This window comes from Zea mays, chromosome 9 (genome assembly GCF_902167145.1).
Source record: "Zea mays cultivar B73 chromosome 9, Zm-B73-REFERENCE-NAM-5.0, whole genome shotgun sequence".
In the NCBI taxonomy this organism is placed as follows: domain Eukaryota; kingdom Viridiplantae; phylum Streptophyta; class Magnoliopsida; order Poales; family Poaceae; genus Zea; species Zea mays.
Genome location: NC_050104.1, coordinates 4,473,571 through 4,491,178, shown reverse-complemented (window position 1 = coordinate 4,491,178; position 17,608 = coordinate 4,473,571). Strand labels below are relative to the sequence as shown.

General features: G+C 43.6%; 1 protein-coding gene across 2 annotated transcripts; it reads left to right on the top strand.

The window, feature by feature from the left end:
* The first annotated feature begins 1,044 nt into the window (after positions 1-1,044).
* LOC542758 (Rho-related protein from plants 5) lies at positions 1,045-17,539 on the top strand. 2 transcript variants are annotated; one of them, NM_001112267.1, is made up of 8 exons: positions 1,247-1,360; positions 1,730-1,817; positions 2,019-2,128; positions 2,276-2,339; positions 12,938-13,002; positions 13,149-13,214; positions 16,717-16,820; positions 17,236-17,539. In NM_001112267.1, the coding sequence occupies exons 1-8, from the start codon at positions 1,256-1,258 to the stop codon at positions 17,279-17,281; spliced, it is 648 nt and encodes a 215-aa protein (NP_001105737.1). In that variant the 5' UTR covers positions 1,247-1,255; the 3' UTR covers positions 17,282-17,539. The 2 variants fall into 2 exon arrangements, with proteins under 2 accessions (XP_020399447.1, NP_001105737.1); XM_020543858.3 differs by lacking the exon at positions 17,236-17,539 and having other exon boundaries at positions 1,045-1,360; positions 16,631-16,717.
* Positions 17,540-17,608: the final 69 nt, after the last annotated feature.

Sequence of the window (17,608 nt, the reverse complement as noted above, 5' to 3'; positions counted from 1 at the left end):
GGAGTAAAAAAATGTATGTGCTCCGACAGTTCTCTATTTATTGGTTGCTAATTTTTAAAGTTGTCTACGTCAACAATGCTTTCTATTTTTAATTGGGTTGGCGGTGGAAATCAATATCACAACTTTCCATGATGTCTTGAGAGGTCAAAGTTATCGATGGAAGACCAGACGGTCGCGGTGATGGCGTGAAGACATCACAGGATGTGCTTTGACGATGCCTCGACATAAGAGATTGTCTAGTAGTGCGGCATCAAGACATCTGGGCGCTTGAGATGAATTTATGGTCAACAGGACAGTGGGACAGCACAAAACAGTGACAAAAGTATGATTTTTACGATGGATTTAGTATTAACGTTGATTTAGGGAGTCCCAACAAGGTTGGTAAATATAGGGATGAAATTGAGTTTTGTAGGGAGTTTGTATATTTAGGGAACTGATTTACATAATTGTTGTTGGAGAAGAGTTTTTCTCGAAAACTTGTTAAATTCATATTTAGGGACTTGTTTACGTAACTATTGAAGATGCTCTTAGTTACTAAACTTTAGTCACTCTAAACAAAAACGGAGGCCTAGGCCTATTCATGTCTCAAAAGTCATATGCCATTTTGGAACTTATGAATTTTACACAAGAATTTGAAGTAATTTCACGGTATATTTTGAAATCTTTTATGTTTCAAATTGTTCGTTTGGCTTTAATCCGAAACGGCTTCTACTGTTTCTATAATATGTTGTCTCTATGGATTGTAGCTAGTTCGAACAACTGACTTTAATACGAAGTGAACAGAATTTTTGGCTCCAAGACATACACATTCCATGGGAAATCTCTCCTAAAATTAATACTTCACATCATGAATTTCAGAACCTCTCACCATCAAATGGCCGAACAATATATTCCGGAGTTTAAAGAAGTGCAATTCCCAGTCCCAGCATAGCATACCCCACCGAGCCTGAGGAGACTGGAGAGGATCCAGATCCCAGTAGGCCATTGTCTGAAACAGATGCAGCACTCAGGACAGCGAGATAAAAAGTGCGGGAGAGACGGCCCCTCAAGCAGAACAGCAGAGGTGAGAACGGGAGAGCGACCCCAGCAGACAAGAGACAGACGAGAGAGAGCGAGCAAGCCGAGCATCGTGACCTCTCTCTGTTTCTCTCTCTCTTCCCTTCTCGTCTTCTGCAAGAAGCCAGTGACCGTCTCTGTTTCTCTCATTCCCTTTCATCACTCTGCTGGTCTCCCTCTTCCACCTCTGGTCTTGGCCATGGCCTCCAGCGCCTCCCGGTTCATCAAGTGCGTCACAGTGGGGGACGGCGCCGTGGGAAAGACCTGCATGCTCATCTGCTACACCAGCAACAAGTTCCCCACTGTAATGCTAAGGCGCCCTCGTTTTCCTTCTCTACATGCCCAGCATCCACTTATTGTAGTAGAGATTCGAGACTTTCTTGGATTCTTTTGGATTTTTTTTTGGGATTTATCGTATGTGATTGTAGGTTTGATTTTCTTCGCGTCCTTGATTTCTCGGGGTCCTGTAATTTGCTACTATGGAAACACAAACTTGTCCTTGGTATCTTTGTTGCAAAAATTCGCTTCAAAAATATCTTTGTTGTAAAAAGAAGAGAAAAAAATCTGGTCCGTCCATCTTGGGGATTCTCTTAGGAAGCTCGTTAAGATAACTGGTCTAGAACTACTACAGATTTTCCAACTTCATTTTCGCTTGTGTTCTACATTTTTGCAGGATTACATACCCACTGTCTTCGATAACTTCAGTGCAAACGTGGTAGTCGACGGTACCACGGTGAATTTGGGCCTTTGGGATACTGCAGGTACTTTCATTTCATTGTTAGACATGTGTTTCCCAGCTCTATAAACACGCAGCCGCATCCCCTGACTGGGGCAATGTGTTAGGCTCATTTAACACTTTCAAACTTACCTTTTGATAATGAACTTGCTGGTCTTGCACAGTTCTACTTTAATTTAGACTTGCGGTTGGTGGTCTTGACAATGTGGACATGAACTGTGTGCAGGGCAGGAAGATTACAACAGACTGAGGCCACTGAGCTACCGCGGAGCAGATGTGTTCGTGCTCGCCTTCTCGCTTGTCAGCCGAGCTAGCTACGAGAATGTTATGAAGAAGGTGCATTTTTCAATTCTAAAATATATTGGTTCTTGAATTTCAATCACGGTTACCTTTTTTTTCCAGTAATCTTGTCCGGATGACACAAATGGCTCATACTTCAGTTTGTTTTACAAGTTTCAGCTAATGTCCTTGTTTTTCATTCAGTGGCTACCGGAGCTTCAGCATTATGCACCGGGTGTCCCCATAGTGTTGGCCGGAACTAAATTGGGTGAGTTGTCTGACAACGATGTATTTCCTTTTTATATTTATGTGTAACAATGGGACTACTGAGGTGTACATTCTGTCTAGTAGACTACCTTAACAACTTGTTGGTGACCCTAGTGGTGGTTAGGGCATACTTGTCATTGCGTTGCTGGGATTGTGTTAGCTTTTAGTTTGCCAAGAACCATTTGTAGTTTGGAGGGACTAGAATACTAGATTGTGCTGTATTAAAATACTTCGTGAGCATAGGGGCGGGCAGCTGCCCCATCAATTGACATGGCTCAATCTCAGGCATTATATCAGCACCGGGTGCCTGAGAATTAGTTCGGGCCTACCTAGTACCTAACGGGTAGAGAATTTCACCCAATGACATACCTGTGGGCTGTGGGTACGCCATCGGGTATTCTGATGTCGGGTACCTATTTCCATCTCCGCCTCAGCCCTCTGGTTATATCACTGCCCTGAGACTCAGGTGCCAATCTGATGACTGAGGCTGAGCTACGTTTGTGGGTTGGGCAGCTGCCGCTATGCTCACAAAATCCATTCGACCATGTTTAAATGCTTCGAAGCATTAAGTATGAGTGAGGACGTGAGGTGTGTGCATGGAGCATAATTAGACAAGTGACTCATGGAAGCTTCATCCTTCACTCTGTTCTCATAGAGTGTTTGAATGATTAACAATGACGTCCTGAATCCATCATTCTGAAGCACGACTCATATACTTTCAACCACAATTTGTTAAAAAGATGTCATTTTGATTCAATACTGATAGACTACTTGGCATCTGTTGTTTTTGTTCCACGCTATTTCCCCAAGATAATTGTTCGCTCTCAATCATTTCGCCCTGTCATATAGTTCAGCTACTTTCAAAATTTTAAATGTGTATAGTACTATAGTTCTAGCATTTTCCACGAAATTAACTGCTGAAAAGAAATCTTTTGTAGGGTTTGTAAAGAGTCCCAAGGGATCCTCCACTGAGTTTATGTGATCAATTTAGTAGCTTCCTTCGCAATGAACGATAATGAATTATCACTAGTACACAGAGGCTCTATAGTGGAGCTTTTAGAGCTGTTTGCACTGGCGTTTTCAGTGCCGCCAGTGCTAGGGGCCAGTGGAAATCGCCATTTCCACTGGCGGTCCAGTGAAAATATAATTTCTATTGACGGTTTTCTTAAGCAAACCGCCAGTGGAAATAGCATTTTCACTGGCGGTTTTCTTAATAAAACCGCCAGTGGAAATATTATTTCCACTGGCGGTTTTTTTTATTTAGCCGCTAGTGAAAGTTTTCCCGCCTTTTTTTTAAATTTTCAATCAGTACTGAAATTTATATATATTTACACACACAAACATATATATATATATATATATATATATATATATATTGATATTGATAAACATGTAGTATTGATATTAAAAGCAACATGGAATTAAATTCTATCATACATTTATATACATCAAAGTCTTGTTTACAACCATGTATGCATCACACATTATATACATCAAAGTTTTCACTTAAGCTCTAATAACTATCTCGGCTAAGAGATAGTCTACTAATTTCTGTTAGTATTCTAAACTCTGGCAAAGCTAATGTTCCGGAAGCATCGTGATATTTGCCTTCTGCGGGAATGACCTCTTTCAATATGAATGTGCACAGGTCCTCAACTATGCCATACAATGCACCTTCAGTCAAGTTTTTCGGGCTTCCTTGTTGAAATTGCTGTAAAGGAAGTTTATAAACATCATCTATTTATACTCAATAATAACACATTTGCATCTTTAATGACATAAATACATACGTGACTATTACTAATAATACCTTGCCAGGGTTCGTGATGTATCGTCCGTTCATTCTCATGAACTCGCACACGTAGAACCCACATAGGACCGATTCGGGTGGTTGCTTGTGGCACTACATAACGGGAGATTGGTTATTTAGTTGCAACATTGTCCTATGTACGTACATGTATGATATGTATTCATAAATTCACATACTTACCGGCCAGTTATAATGGATGTCTAGTGGCACGCCTTTTTTGGACGTGTCGTACTTTCCACCTTGTAGCTTATAAAACCTAAATGCCCTGTGATCTCAAATAGAATCACCATGTTATTCTACAATCCTCATCGATATAAGTATGCATGCATAGAAAAGGCTTACAGCTCTAAGATGCTGAGGAATTTTGAATAGGCCGAAGGCTCGGTGTGCAAGGAGTCGAGCACCAGCACCTTTCCAACCTTAGGATAAATGATGAAGCATATCCAGTGGTCCCTGTACGAATCAAACTTGTGATACATGTGTATTGAAATTATTAATTTTATTTATGCAAAATCACACTTACTTAAAGTTGTACGGGGCCACTATGGATTCCCTGTCTTGAAATTGAAGCATTGCGTGTCCTATGTAGGTGGCGTATCTTGCTTCAAAATCCTTCTTCAGATCCTGGATACGCACCTCAATTTCTTCGTCCGTTAGTCCCTTTAATTCTTCGTTGTCTTTTCCGATTCTAAAAGTGTGGCTATCCTCGCATATCTTTATTGGGTTGAGATACCCAACCCTTTTACTGGCACTAGCATTGGGATTGGTACCATAAAGGATCTCCTGCTGATCATGTTGCATTCTGCAACGCACACGTGCATGTCAGATATTGAAAATTTATACAACTCACTAATAATAACACATATATGTGGAGTATGAGTGACACTTATAATGCAAATATGGTTACAAGTTGCACGTCGAGTCTCTGAAGGTTCATCATTAACCACATGTCCTCGAATGCAACAAAGACATTTTGATTTGAACCAATAAAAGCATGGGCTGGTATATTGACACTGATGGTGTCGATGCCAACTGAAGATGCCCGCATGTACCAATCATGCAACCTTTTAATATTAGCCGGGACCTTCCTTAGTTTCTCAAAAGTGAGTAGTGGTCTGCCCGACACATATTTTTTAGGCACGTTTTTATAATCTGCCTTATTTGGCTTCTTTATCTTTGCGGCCATTGCCTCAGCCTTTTTTGCGGATTCCTCGAGATTGGCCAAATCAACAGTGTCTGACGTGAGGCTCCGTCCAATCCTTTCAAAAGACGAGCTGTGCCAGCAGTGGATTTACTCTTCTTTTTCTTCTCGAACGGGGACACTAATTTTGGTATAGAAACTTTAGATTTCTTTGATAGTCGTGGATCCCTTGATGGCTGTGGAGAAGGTGGATTCCTGAAGGGCGATGTATGTGGCGGAGACGGTGGGCCACCATGAGGATGAGGAGAAGAAGGGTCAGAAAGAGGATGAGGAGCAGCATGTGAAGTTTGACGAGGTGATGATGGATGTACAATAGGAACAACAATTTGAGAAGGCGGAGATGGTTGGGCCTGCGACGACGACTGTCGTGGTGGATCAACCAATTCGACATCCCTTCGAGGACAAAGGATAAAATTCTTGATAGCTTGTCCAAGTGTCTCGATACCTTTGGGCCCAGGGATGTCTAGCATGTCGTCCTCGGATCCTTGGACGACTGTCGTCATTTCTATCCTGCAATATTCTTCTGTAATGTCGTTTCCATGGAACTTGCGTCCTGGGATCGCAAGGCCTATGGCTACTTTCTTTGTACGCTGATTGTTAATACCATATCTTATAACTAGTGTGCATGCCACAGGCCTTGTGATGTCATCAACTGGATAGCGGACCTTATTTCCCTTTGACGCGATAGAGCTTGTGATGGTCGTACCCTCGGTGGAAGCCGGCGGTTGAGCTGCTGGAATTATTTGCATCTGTGGAGTGGTCATCTGTTGAACAGACATCGCACTCGCCAATTGCTGCATCAATTCTAGAGTAGGATTCGATAGCATTTCAGACATCAGGCCTTTGAACTCTTTCTTGGCCTTCTCCTTAAAATAATTCGCCATCTCTTCCTTGTATCGATCATGTTTCTTGTACAGACCTTTCCATTGTGGTCCGAATCCTTCCTTCCATCCTTCCTTAGATGAGATTCCTCGTACACGACCAGGATGCTCAGGGTTACCGAGACCAGTCGTTAGAATGTCTCTCTCCCTTTGCGGCTTAAATGTTCCTTGGCTCTGCTTAGCTGCAATTGCATATATGTTTTTTGCCGCTTTTTCGACAGTGGGATCATCAAAAGATACACCAGACTCAGTTTCCCTTGGTTTTCTAGCACGGATCCAATTAGCTGTCCTTTCACCAAGTTGCTCGGACAGCGTCGGCAACCCTGCAGCCTTCTTCTCGACGTCTTCTTATCTCCATTTAGGAACCTGACGCTTGTAACCACCTGTGCCAAGGTGGTGGTGGTATTTGTTCTTCTTAGATAGTTCCGAATTTGCCTCACTTAGCGATATGAAATCAGGGCTGCTCCTTTGCTCTAGAAATACTGCCCACTGACCTGCTGAGATTTTATATTTTTCGTCGGGTCTAGGTCTTTCTTTGCAAACTTTGTATTCATCTCAGACCTCCAGTTTCGGAAATTGATTGCAAACTGCTTCATCGTGTATTTTTTCACGAGTTCTTCTGAACCCCGAGGCAAAACGAACCTCGTTATTAGCTTATTCCACATTTGATTCTTGACATCATCTGATACATCTCTCCACTGTCGGATTGTGATGTCAAGATTATCTCTAACTAAGAACCCAAGTGCATTCCGGAACTTAGGCAGTGCCTCTTCTGGAGCTAGGGGCTGACCATTCGGGCTCACGTCTGCGATTTTATATGTCTTGTCAGGAAACTTGTTTAGCCCCCCTGTCACCTCTGTTCCGATCGCTCTGCTTCCTTTTCCTTGACCTCTCGGTGGTTGTCTCGGTCGATTCCGGTGCGCCTTGAGTCGGTTCCGGTGCGCCTTGGGTCGGTTCCGGTGCGTCTTGGTATCGTGCCGCAGCTTTTTCGAGCATCGCACGAAATTGAGACAAGACCTCCTATTCATGTAATAAAATGCACAAGAAATCATGCATATGTAATAGACATTGTGAAATCAGCTAATTAATTAGGTACACACACGAAATTAAGTATGTGTAATTTACCTCATGGTCTTGTGGATCATAAGTAGGGTCACGTTGCAACTCACGGCGAGCGGCCCTATCTATGCTAGTGGTAGGAAAAGGGTCGCTAGGCGTTTCATATCCTTCACTGCTGGATTGTTCTTGAGCAACACTCTTGCCCATGTGGTCGGGCCCTAATCCTTGGTCCTTGATTGGAGAACTCATTGAGCTATATATATACAGATACATATTAATACATATTAACATAAGCAATAATTAAATTCATATTAACAAATACCCTAACCCTTAAACACTAACACTAACCCTAAGCCCTAACCCTAACCCCTAATATTGTGATACGAATATTATCGAGTTACGTATAGAGAGGGAGAGTCGTATAGGACGTAGATGTTGGTGATCTACTTTTCTACTTTTCTACTCCTCGTCGTCTATCAGTGTCGTCCAATCGATCTCCTCATCTTCATCGTCGGAGATGTTGGTGATCTACTCCTCTCTTCCCTTTCCCTCCCTCCTCTCCTCTCTCTTCTCCTCCCTCTCTCTCTTCCCTCTCCCTCCTCTCTCTTCTCTCTCTCTCCCTCCCTCCTCTCTCTTTCCTCTCTCTTCCCTTTCCCTCTCTCCTCTCCTCTCTCTTCCCTCTCCCTCCTCTCTCTTCCCTTTCCCTCTCTCCTCTCCTCTCCCTCTCTCTCACTCTCTGCAGAGACGCGCGCCCTAGGGTTTTTACACGCGCGCGGCGGCGGCGCGTGCACGGCGGCGGCGGCGTGCCCGAGCGCGATCGAAGTCGAAGAAGGGAGAGAGAGAGAGGGGAACGTACCTACATGGACAAGAAGGGAGAGAGTCGAAGAAGGGTTTTTATATGCAATTTAATTATTGCTTATGTTAATATGTGTTAATATGTATTTGTATATATATAGCTCAATGAGTTCTCCAATCAAGGACCAAGGATTAGGGCCCGACCACATGGACAAGAGTGTTGCTCAAGAACAATCCAGCAGTGAAGGATATGAAACGCCTAGCGACCCTTTTCCTACCACTAGCATAGATAGGGCCGCTCGCCGTGAGTTGCAACGTGACCCTACTTATGATCCACAAGACCATGATGTAAATTACACATCCTTAATTTCGTGTGTGTACCTAATTAATTAGCTGATTTCACAATGTTTATTACACATGCATGATTTCTTGTGCATTTTATTACATGAATAGAAGGTCTTGTCTCAATTTCGTGCGATGCTCGAAAAAGCTGCGGCACGATACCAAGACGCACCGGAACCGACCCAAGACGCACTGGAATCGACCCAAGGCGCACCGGAACCGACCGAGACAACCACTGAGAGGTCAAGGAAAAGGAAGCAGAGCGATCGGAACAGAGGTGACAGGGGGCTAAACAAGTTTCATGACAAGACATATAAAATCGCAGACGTGAGCCCGAATGGTCAGCCCCTAGCTCCAGAAGAGGCACTGCCTAAGTTCCGGAATGCACTTGGGTTCTTAGTTAGAGATAATCTTGACATCACAATCCGACAGTGGAGAGATGTATCAGATGATGTCAAGAATCAAATGTGGAATAAGCTAATAACGAGGTTCGTTTTGCCTCGGGGTTCAGAAGAACTCGTGAAAAAATACACGATGAAGCAATTTGCAATCAATTTCCAAAACTGGAGGTCTGAGATGAATACAAAGTTTGCAAAGAAAGACCTAGACCCGACGAAAAAATATAAATTCTCAGCAGGTCAGTGGGCAGTATTTCTAGAGCAGAGGAGCAGCCCTGATTTCATATCGCTAAGTGAGGCAAATTCGGAACTATCTAAGAAGAACAAATACCACCACCACCTTGGCACAGGTGGTTACAAGCGTTAGGTTCCTAAATGGAGACAAGAAGACGCCGAGAAGAAGGCTGCAGGGTTGCCGACGCTGTCCGAGCAACTTGGTGAAAGGACAGCTAATTGGATCCGTGCTAGAAAACCAAGGGAAACTGAGTCTGGTGTATCTTTTGATGATCCCACTGTCGAAGAAGCGGCAAAAAACATATATGCAATTGCAGCTAAGCAGAGCCAAGGAACATTTAAGTGGCAAAGGGAGAGAGACATTCTAACGGCTGGTCTCGGTAACCCTGAGCATCTTGGTCGTGTACGAGGAATCTCATCTAAGGAAGGATGGAAGGAAGGATTCAGACCACAATGAGAAGGTCTGTATAAGAAACGTGATCGATAAAAGGAAGAGATGGCGAATTATTTTAAGGAGAAGGCCAAGAAAGAGTTCAAAGGCCTAATGTCTGAAATGCTATCGAATCCTCCTCTAGAATTGATGCAGCAATTGGTGAGTGCGATATCTGTTCAACAGATGACCACTCCACAGATGCAAATAATTCCAGCAGCTCAACCGTCGGCTTCCACCGAGGGTACGACCATCCCAAGCTCTATCGTGTCAACGGGAAATAAGGTCCGCTATCCAGTTGATGACATCACAAGGCCTGTGACATGCACACTAGTTATAAGATATGGTATTAACAATCAGCGTACAAAGAAAGTAGCCACAGGCCTTGCGATCCCAGGACGCAAGTTCCATGGAAACGACATTCCAGAAGAATATTGCAGGGTAGAAGTGACGACAATCGTCCAAGGATCCGAGGACGACATGCTAGACATCCCTGGGCCCGAAGGTATCGAGACACTTGGACAAGCTATCAAGAATTTTATCCTTTAGCCTCGAAGGGATGTCGAATTGGTTGATCCACCACGACAGTCGCAGGCCCAACCGTCTCCGCCTTCTCAAATTGTTGTTCCTATTGTACATCCATCATCACCTCCTCAAACTTCATATGCTGCTCCTCATCCTCTTTCTGACCCTCCTTCTCCTCATCCTCATGGTGGCCCACCGTCTCCGCCACATACATCGCCCTTCAGGGATCCACTTTCTCCACAGCCATGGGATCCACGACCATCAAAGAAATCTAAAGTTTCTATACCAAAATTAGTGTCCCCGTTCGAGAAGAAAAAGAAGAGTAAATCCACTGCTGGCACAACTCGTCTTTTGAAAGGGATTGGACGGAGCCTCACGTCAGACACTGTTGATTTGGCCGATCTCGAGGAGTCCGCAAAAAAGGCTGAGGCAATGGCCGCAAAGATATAGAAGCCAACTAAGGCAGATTATAAAAACGTGCCTAAAAAATATGTGCCAGGCAGACCACTACTCACTTTTGAGAAACTAAGGAAGGTCCCGGCTAATATTAAAAGGTTGCATGATTGGTACATGCGGTCATCTTCAGTTGGCATCGACACCATCAGTGTCAATATACCAGCCCATGCTTTTATTGGTTCAAATCAAAATGTCTTTGTTGCATTCGAGGACATGTGGTTAATGATGAACCTTCAGAGACTCGACGTGCAACTTGTAACCATATTTGCATTGTAAGTGTCACTCATACTCCACATATATGTGTTATTATTAGTGAGTTGTATAAATTTTCAATATCTGACATGCACGTGTGCGTTGCAGAATGCAACATGATCAGCAGGAGATCCTTTATGGTACCAATCCCAATGCTAGTGCCAGTAAAAGGGTTGGGTATCTCAACCCAATAAAGATATGCGAGGATAGCCATACTTTTAGAATCGGAAAAGACAACGAAGCATTACAGGGACTAACGGACGAAGAAATTGAGGTGCGTATCCAGGATCTGTAGAAAGATTTTGAAGCAAGATACGCCACCTACATAGGACACGCAATGCTTCAATTTCAAGACAGGGAATCCATAGTGGCCCCGTACAACTTTAAGTAAGTGTGATTTTGCATAAATAAAATTAATAATTTCAATACACATGTATCACAAGTTTGATTCGTACAGGGACCACTGGATATGCTTCATCGTTTATCCTAAGGTTGGAAAGGTGCTGGTGCTCGACTCCTTGCACACCGAGCCTTCGACCTATTCAAAATTCCTCAGCATCTTAGAGCTGTAAGCCTTTTCTATGCATGCATACTTATATCGATGAGAATTGTAGAATAACATGGTGATTCTATTTGAGATCACAGGGCATTTAGGTTTTATAAGCTACAAGGTGGAAAGTACGACACGTCCAAAAAAGGCGTGCCACTAGACATCCATTATAACTGGCCGGTAAGTATGTGAATTTATGAATACATATCATACATGTACGCACATAGGACAATGTTGCAACTAAATAACCAATCTCCCGTTATGTAGTGCCATAAACAACCACTCGGATCAGTCCTATGTGGGTTCTACGTGTGCGAGTTAATGAGAATGAACGAACGATACATCACGAACCCTGGCAAGGTATTATTAGTAATAGTCACGTATGTATTTATGTCATTAAAGATGCAAATGTGTTATTATTGAGTATAAATAGATGATGTTCATAAACTTCCTTTACAACAATTTCAACAAGGAAGCTCGGAGAACTTGATTGAAGGTGCATTGTATGACATAGTTGAGGACCTGTGCACATTCATATTGAAAGAGGTCATTCCCACAGAAGGGAAATATCACGATGCTTCCGGGACATTAGCTTTGCCAGAGTTTAGAATACTAACAGAAATTAGTAGACTATCTCTTAGCCGAGATAGTTATTAGAGCTTAAGTGAAAACTTTGATGTATATAATGTGTGATGCGTACATGGTTGTAAACAAGACTTTGATGTATATAAATGTATGATAGAATTTAATTCCATGTTGCTTTTAATATCAATACTACATGTTTATCAATATCAATATATATATATATATATGTTTGTGTGTGTAAATATATATAAATTTCAGTACTGATTGAAAATTTTAAAAAAAGGCGGGAAAACTTCCACTGGCGGTTTGCTTAAGAGAACAGCCAGTGGAAATTATATTTTCACTGGCGGTTCTAGAATAACCGTCAGTAGAAATGGCGATTTCCACTGGCCCCTAGCACTGGCGGCACTGAAAAACGCCAGTGCAAACAGCTCTAGAACCGCCACTATAGAGTCTCTGTGTACTAGTGTATATCAGTTGTAGTCTTAGGTTCAATATTTCCTCACTCAGAGACAAAGGGCAGCGTTCAAAAATAAGAAACTGGAATTGAAAATAGAAACATTATTCTGCTTCTATGATTTTTGTATCACCTAGAATGCCAGGAATCCTTTTTTGTCTAATTGAAGTTTCTTCATGTTTGCTAGATGTCTGGTTCTAATTTTTTTATGTTGATAGTGTAGGCTTTTTGCAAAAGAGTCTCTAGATGAGTTGGTTAGGTGGTTTGAGTAGCACTCCTCGGGTTCTGAGTTCGAATCTCAGTGGGAATGAATTTTAGGCTGAGGTTAAAAAATATCACTCGCTGGTTCCTGGTGGTGTGCACACGAGATGTATTTGACCAGATCCTGGTGTAGGGGCTTGAAGGGCTCAAGCACGAATACAGATTTTGTGGCCTATAGGAGGCGGACCCTCATGTTGCAGGAGGGGCAGCTTTCAAGGCCTTTCTCGGTCGGGGCTTCTTCTACACATAGTTGTATTATTTGCAAAAGAGGATTCTTGATTAAAAGATTGAGTTTTATTTGAGTGGGTCATAACTTTTGTGAAAGAAGTTAGTATCTTATACAAAGGAATGTATTGTGTACAGATCTTCGTGAAGACAGGCACTACTTAGTTGACCATCCTGGTGCGGTACCTGTTACTACAGCACAGGTCGTATTCCTTGTTCCCATGCTTTCTGCTGAGGGCTAGAGAACTGCAGCAGCTGAACTTTGTCATAATTTTTAGCAATTTTGAGATACAAATGCCTCTCATCAGTATCTTATAGTTTGCCCTTTCCTTTCTGCCTCACCTTGCAGGGGGAGGAACTGCGCAAGCACATTGGCGCAACTTGCTACATCGAATGCAGCTCAAAAACTCAGCAGGTCAAATGCTCTGGTTCCATTCCTGTGCAACTTTTTTTTGGGTCTCTGGAGGCTTAAGTAATTATCCCTGTTGTGCTGTAATGGGTGCATCTGTTTTTTCGAAAAGGGAAGCATTATATTAAAATCAAGAACAATACATCAAAGTGATACAAAGCTTGGCTAAGAGACTTCCGGCCTCTGCTCGAACACACATAGCCCAAAAAGATAGAGCTCAAGCACCGTTCTAATGACCTTCAATCTGTAGCCTAGATTATCACCTATGTGCTTTTCCTTAAAAATCACATAATTTCTGCTCAACAAAAATCGATCAACATAAAGTGCCCCCCTCCAAAAACGACTTCTAGCAATTACTAAGACCTTGAAGCCAACTACCGAACATGTGATTAATGTCAATGGACAATGGATTGTGTTTTCCCAGTAGCTAAGTACATGATGTTCCAAACTGACTGAGCCAAATGACAATCAAGGAACAAGTGCCTAATAAATTTATTTTTGTGGCAAGAACAACAGGATAAATCTTCCTGCCAATTGCGTTTAACCAAATTATCCTTTGTGAGTGTTACAACACGGCTTAGATACCACAAAAATATTTTAACTTTTAGCAGGATTCTTAACTTCCATAGGTCACGATTAACATTGGGGAAATTATTTGACAACAAGGCAACATACATAGATTTTACCGAGAAAACTCCATTTGGAGATAAGACCCAGAAGAAGAGGTCCTGGTCTTGTAATAAGCTAATACCGTCTAGACGCATCCACAGACTGTTCCAAGCTAAAAGTTTAGAGCCGACGGGATTCCTGTGCCAAGAAAAGTTAGGAGGGGATGAAGCAAGAACTTCTGCCACAGTTGTATTTTTAGGTCTGGTGGTGTTGTAAAATGATGGATATTGCAGCATGAGCAGAGACCCCCCCAATCCCTGAATCCTCCCAGAAGTGGATTTACGATCCGTCTCTGACCATAAAAACTCCAAAACAAAGAAAGTGAATTTTCAATTTCATAAGGCTGGACTGGGAATGTGAATCTTCGTACTTCCTGACCACCTGTGTCAATGGTATTGATCCAAGATATTTATTCCATAAAATTTGCTGCCGAATGCCATCAGAAGTTAGGAGCTTGTACAACCACTTACTAAGTAGTGCAATATTCTTGATGTTTAAATCTTGAATACAAGGCCCCATTGGTCTTTTGGCAAACACAAATACTCCACTTAGCAAGCCTATACTTTCTATTTCGATCATCCTCTTGTCAATAAAATTTTGAGTGGAAGTTGGAGAATGAAACCCTAACCCTAATCAGGGTTGGGAGTGCATATATATAAGGCAAGTAATTGGACGAAGCCCATTACATAAAGGGGTATACATGTAATTACACAAGGACTGACCTAAAACCCTAACGGGATTCTAACACCCCTTGTAGTCTCAACTCTATCGTGTATAGATGTTGAGACTGGATTGAAACTCAACGAAAGCACTCGACAATAGCCTCTTGTTGAAGATGTCGGCGAACTGCAGCGTGGTTGGGATGCTGAGAACCCGAACGTCACCGACGGCGACACGCTCGCGTACGAAGTGCAGGTCGATCTCCACGTGCTTCGTGCGCTGGTGCATGGGATTAGTGGAGAGGTAGACCGCGCTGATGTTGTCGTAGTAGACGAGGGTGGTGCGTTATATAGGGGGCTATGGAGCTCCTGGAGAAGTTGATGCAGCCAGGAGACCTCAACCACGATGTTGGCCACAACGCGGTGCTCGTGCCTTTGTCCGCCCCACGCGCGGCCACGACAGCTTCGCTCATGCCACGCGTGGCCTTGTTGACCCCACATGCGCCACACGTGGCCCCATCGACCCCGCCAGTGCCATGCGTGGCCTCGTCGACCCCGCCTGCGTCATGCGCGTCCCCATCGACGAGCACGGTCCCGCCGCCTTTGCCTCTGCCCGGTGCGGCCCCGTCGCCTGCCCCCCATATGGCTCGCTTCACCGACCCCGCCCTCGTCTACCACCGTCGCGGGCGTACCTCTACCTCGGTCCCCGCTACCCGTCGACTAGTTCCTGCACCGAGCCACCAGTGTACCACCCGGTCGCCATCCATCGTGACCCCGACCACGTTCACCCAATAGTGACTCGTTGTACGACCGACGTTCACCCTGTCTACCGGCTGGTTCTGACGGCCGACGCTCCTCCAGGCGCCTTCCTAGTCCGTCCTCCGTTTGCGCCGCCCTCACTGATCCCCACCGGCGTCACGCCATGGAGGAGTACGTGGCCCTGGTGGCCAACCACACCTAGGATCTGGTGCTGCATCCACCAGGAACCAACATGGTTACCGTCAAGTGAATTTTCCGCCACAAGCTGACCTCGGATGGCTAACTCGACCGCTACAAGGCCCAAAGTGGACTACGACTAGACCTTCAGCCCCGTCGTCAAATTCGCCACTGTTCGGGCCATCCTCTCCCTCGCGCTCTCCTGGGACTGGGCGGTTCATCAGTTCGATGTCAAGAATGCCTTCCTCCACGTCACTCTGACAGAGACGGTATACTAGCCCACCGGCTTTGTCGACTTCACTCGTCCGAATCTGGTGTCGGTTGAACCGCTCCCTGTACGGCCTCAAGCAGGCACTGTGAGTCTAGTACAGTCGCTTCACTTTCTACTTGACCTCCCTTGGCTTCGTCGAGGCCAAGTCGGACACGTCTACCTCATGTTCTACGTTGACGACATCCTGCTCACGACGTCTAGTGCCGACCTTCTTCAACACACGATCGTAGCCCTTCAGCGGGAGTTTGCGATGAAGGACCTGAGCCTCTCCACCACTTCCTCGGCATCAGGATGAAACCCTAACCCTAATCAGGGTTGAGAGTGCATATATATAAGCCAAATAATTAGGCCAAGCCCGTTACACAGTGGGGGTATACATGTAATTACACAGGAATTGACCCAATACCCAAATGGGATCCTAACAGTGGAAATAGTCCAATTTCTTGAGAACTCCCTTTGGCATGGAGAAAAAAGACATCATATACATAGACTACTCAGATCTGAGTTAATTAAAACTAAACATCCTCCAGATGATAGGTGTTTTCCCTGTCAACTGCTATGTCTTTTCTTGAACCTCTCCTCTACCTGTTTTCGGTCTGAATTTCTTAATTTTCTGAAATGAATGGGCATACCGAGATAGATGAAAGGAAAGCTGCCCGCATTACACCCAAAGAGGGATTTATAGCGATCCTCAAAGCCGTGAGCTTCTCTAAAACAATAAATCTCACTTTTGTGAAAATTAATTTTGAGACCGGAAGCTTGCTCAAAAGCTAGGAGTAACTTCAAGTTGGGAGCTATATCTATATCATGATTCATGAACAAGACTGTGTCATCTCCGTAATTGGTGCATCTGTTAACCCCAGAATATTTTTCTGACATGTACACAGAATGTGAAAGCTGTGTTTGATGCTGCCATCAAGGTAGTAATTGGTGCATCTGTTAACCCCATAATATTTTTCTGACATGTACACAGAATGTGAAAGCTGTGTTTGATGCTGCCATCAAGGTAGTAATCAGGCCTCCGACGAAGCAGCGAGAAAGGAAGAAAAAGAAAGAACGGCGAGGATGCTCAATATTGTGAGTAACTTCTTGATAAATGTTTTATCTGATATTAGCGTTATCTCTGAAAACACTATGCGAAGATAAAGCTTTCTTTGGTTTCCCAATTGGAGTTACATTGACCTAACGACATGTGAAGCTATGAATGTCTTATGTGAAGCTGGATTAGGGCCATTAGAATGGTGTTTTTATATACCACTGCTGAAAGTTAATAAGCCCTTTTAGGCTCGTTATGTCTATGTACCCATGTCCTTTTCCAAGGTGGAAAGGTGCTTCAGATATTCAGTAGTATATCGATATATGATTGATTGGGAAATCATAAGCTCAAATTCTCTGAACTATGCTCCATCGCAACAACAGCGTACACAACATCTCTTTGGATTCTTAGCTTCCAGAATGTAAACAGAGTAAACTTTTCTTTTATTCGTTGCAGCTGCAGCCGTATCATGCACGCAAGAAGACTAGGATGCTTCAAGTGATAGAAGGCCTTCTTCGACGATAACGTAGGCTTCTAAGATGAATCGAGATCGTGTATAGTTTGTCTCCATGTTCCAAAGTGCTCGTTGCGCTTGTGCACTTGGGCTGGTAATGTGTATATTTAGTCTTTGCCAATTGATATTTAGGAGAAATATTAAGCACTTCGTTTATGTACCATTGGCTCATAATGAGCTGGGAAGTCCAATACATACTAAGAAGTAACAATATTTTCTTCCGATGATTTTATTATGGTTTCTCGTAAAATAATGTTGTCATTCAGCCTTGTTCTGTCAATCATAGATGAAGTGCCATATTCCAGTACATATATT

Coding starts and splice junctions, on each gene's coding strand:
- LOC542758 (NM_001112267.1), top strand. CDS start 1,256: ATGGCCTCCAGCGCCTCCCGGTTCATCAAGTGCGTCACAGTGGGGGAC. Junction 1,361..1,729: donor CCAGCAACAAGTTCCCCACT/GTAATGCTAAGG, acceptor ACATTTTTGCAG/GATTACATACCCACTGTCTT. Junction 13,215..16,716: donor GCAGCTCAAAAACTCAGCAG/GTCAAATGCTCT, acceptor ACATGTACACAG/AATGTGAAAGCTGTGTTTGA.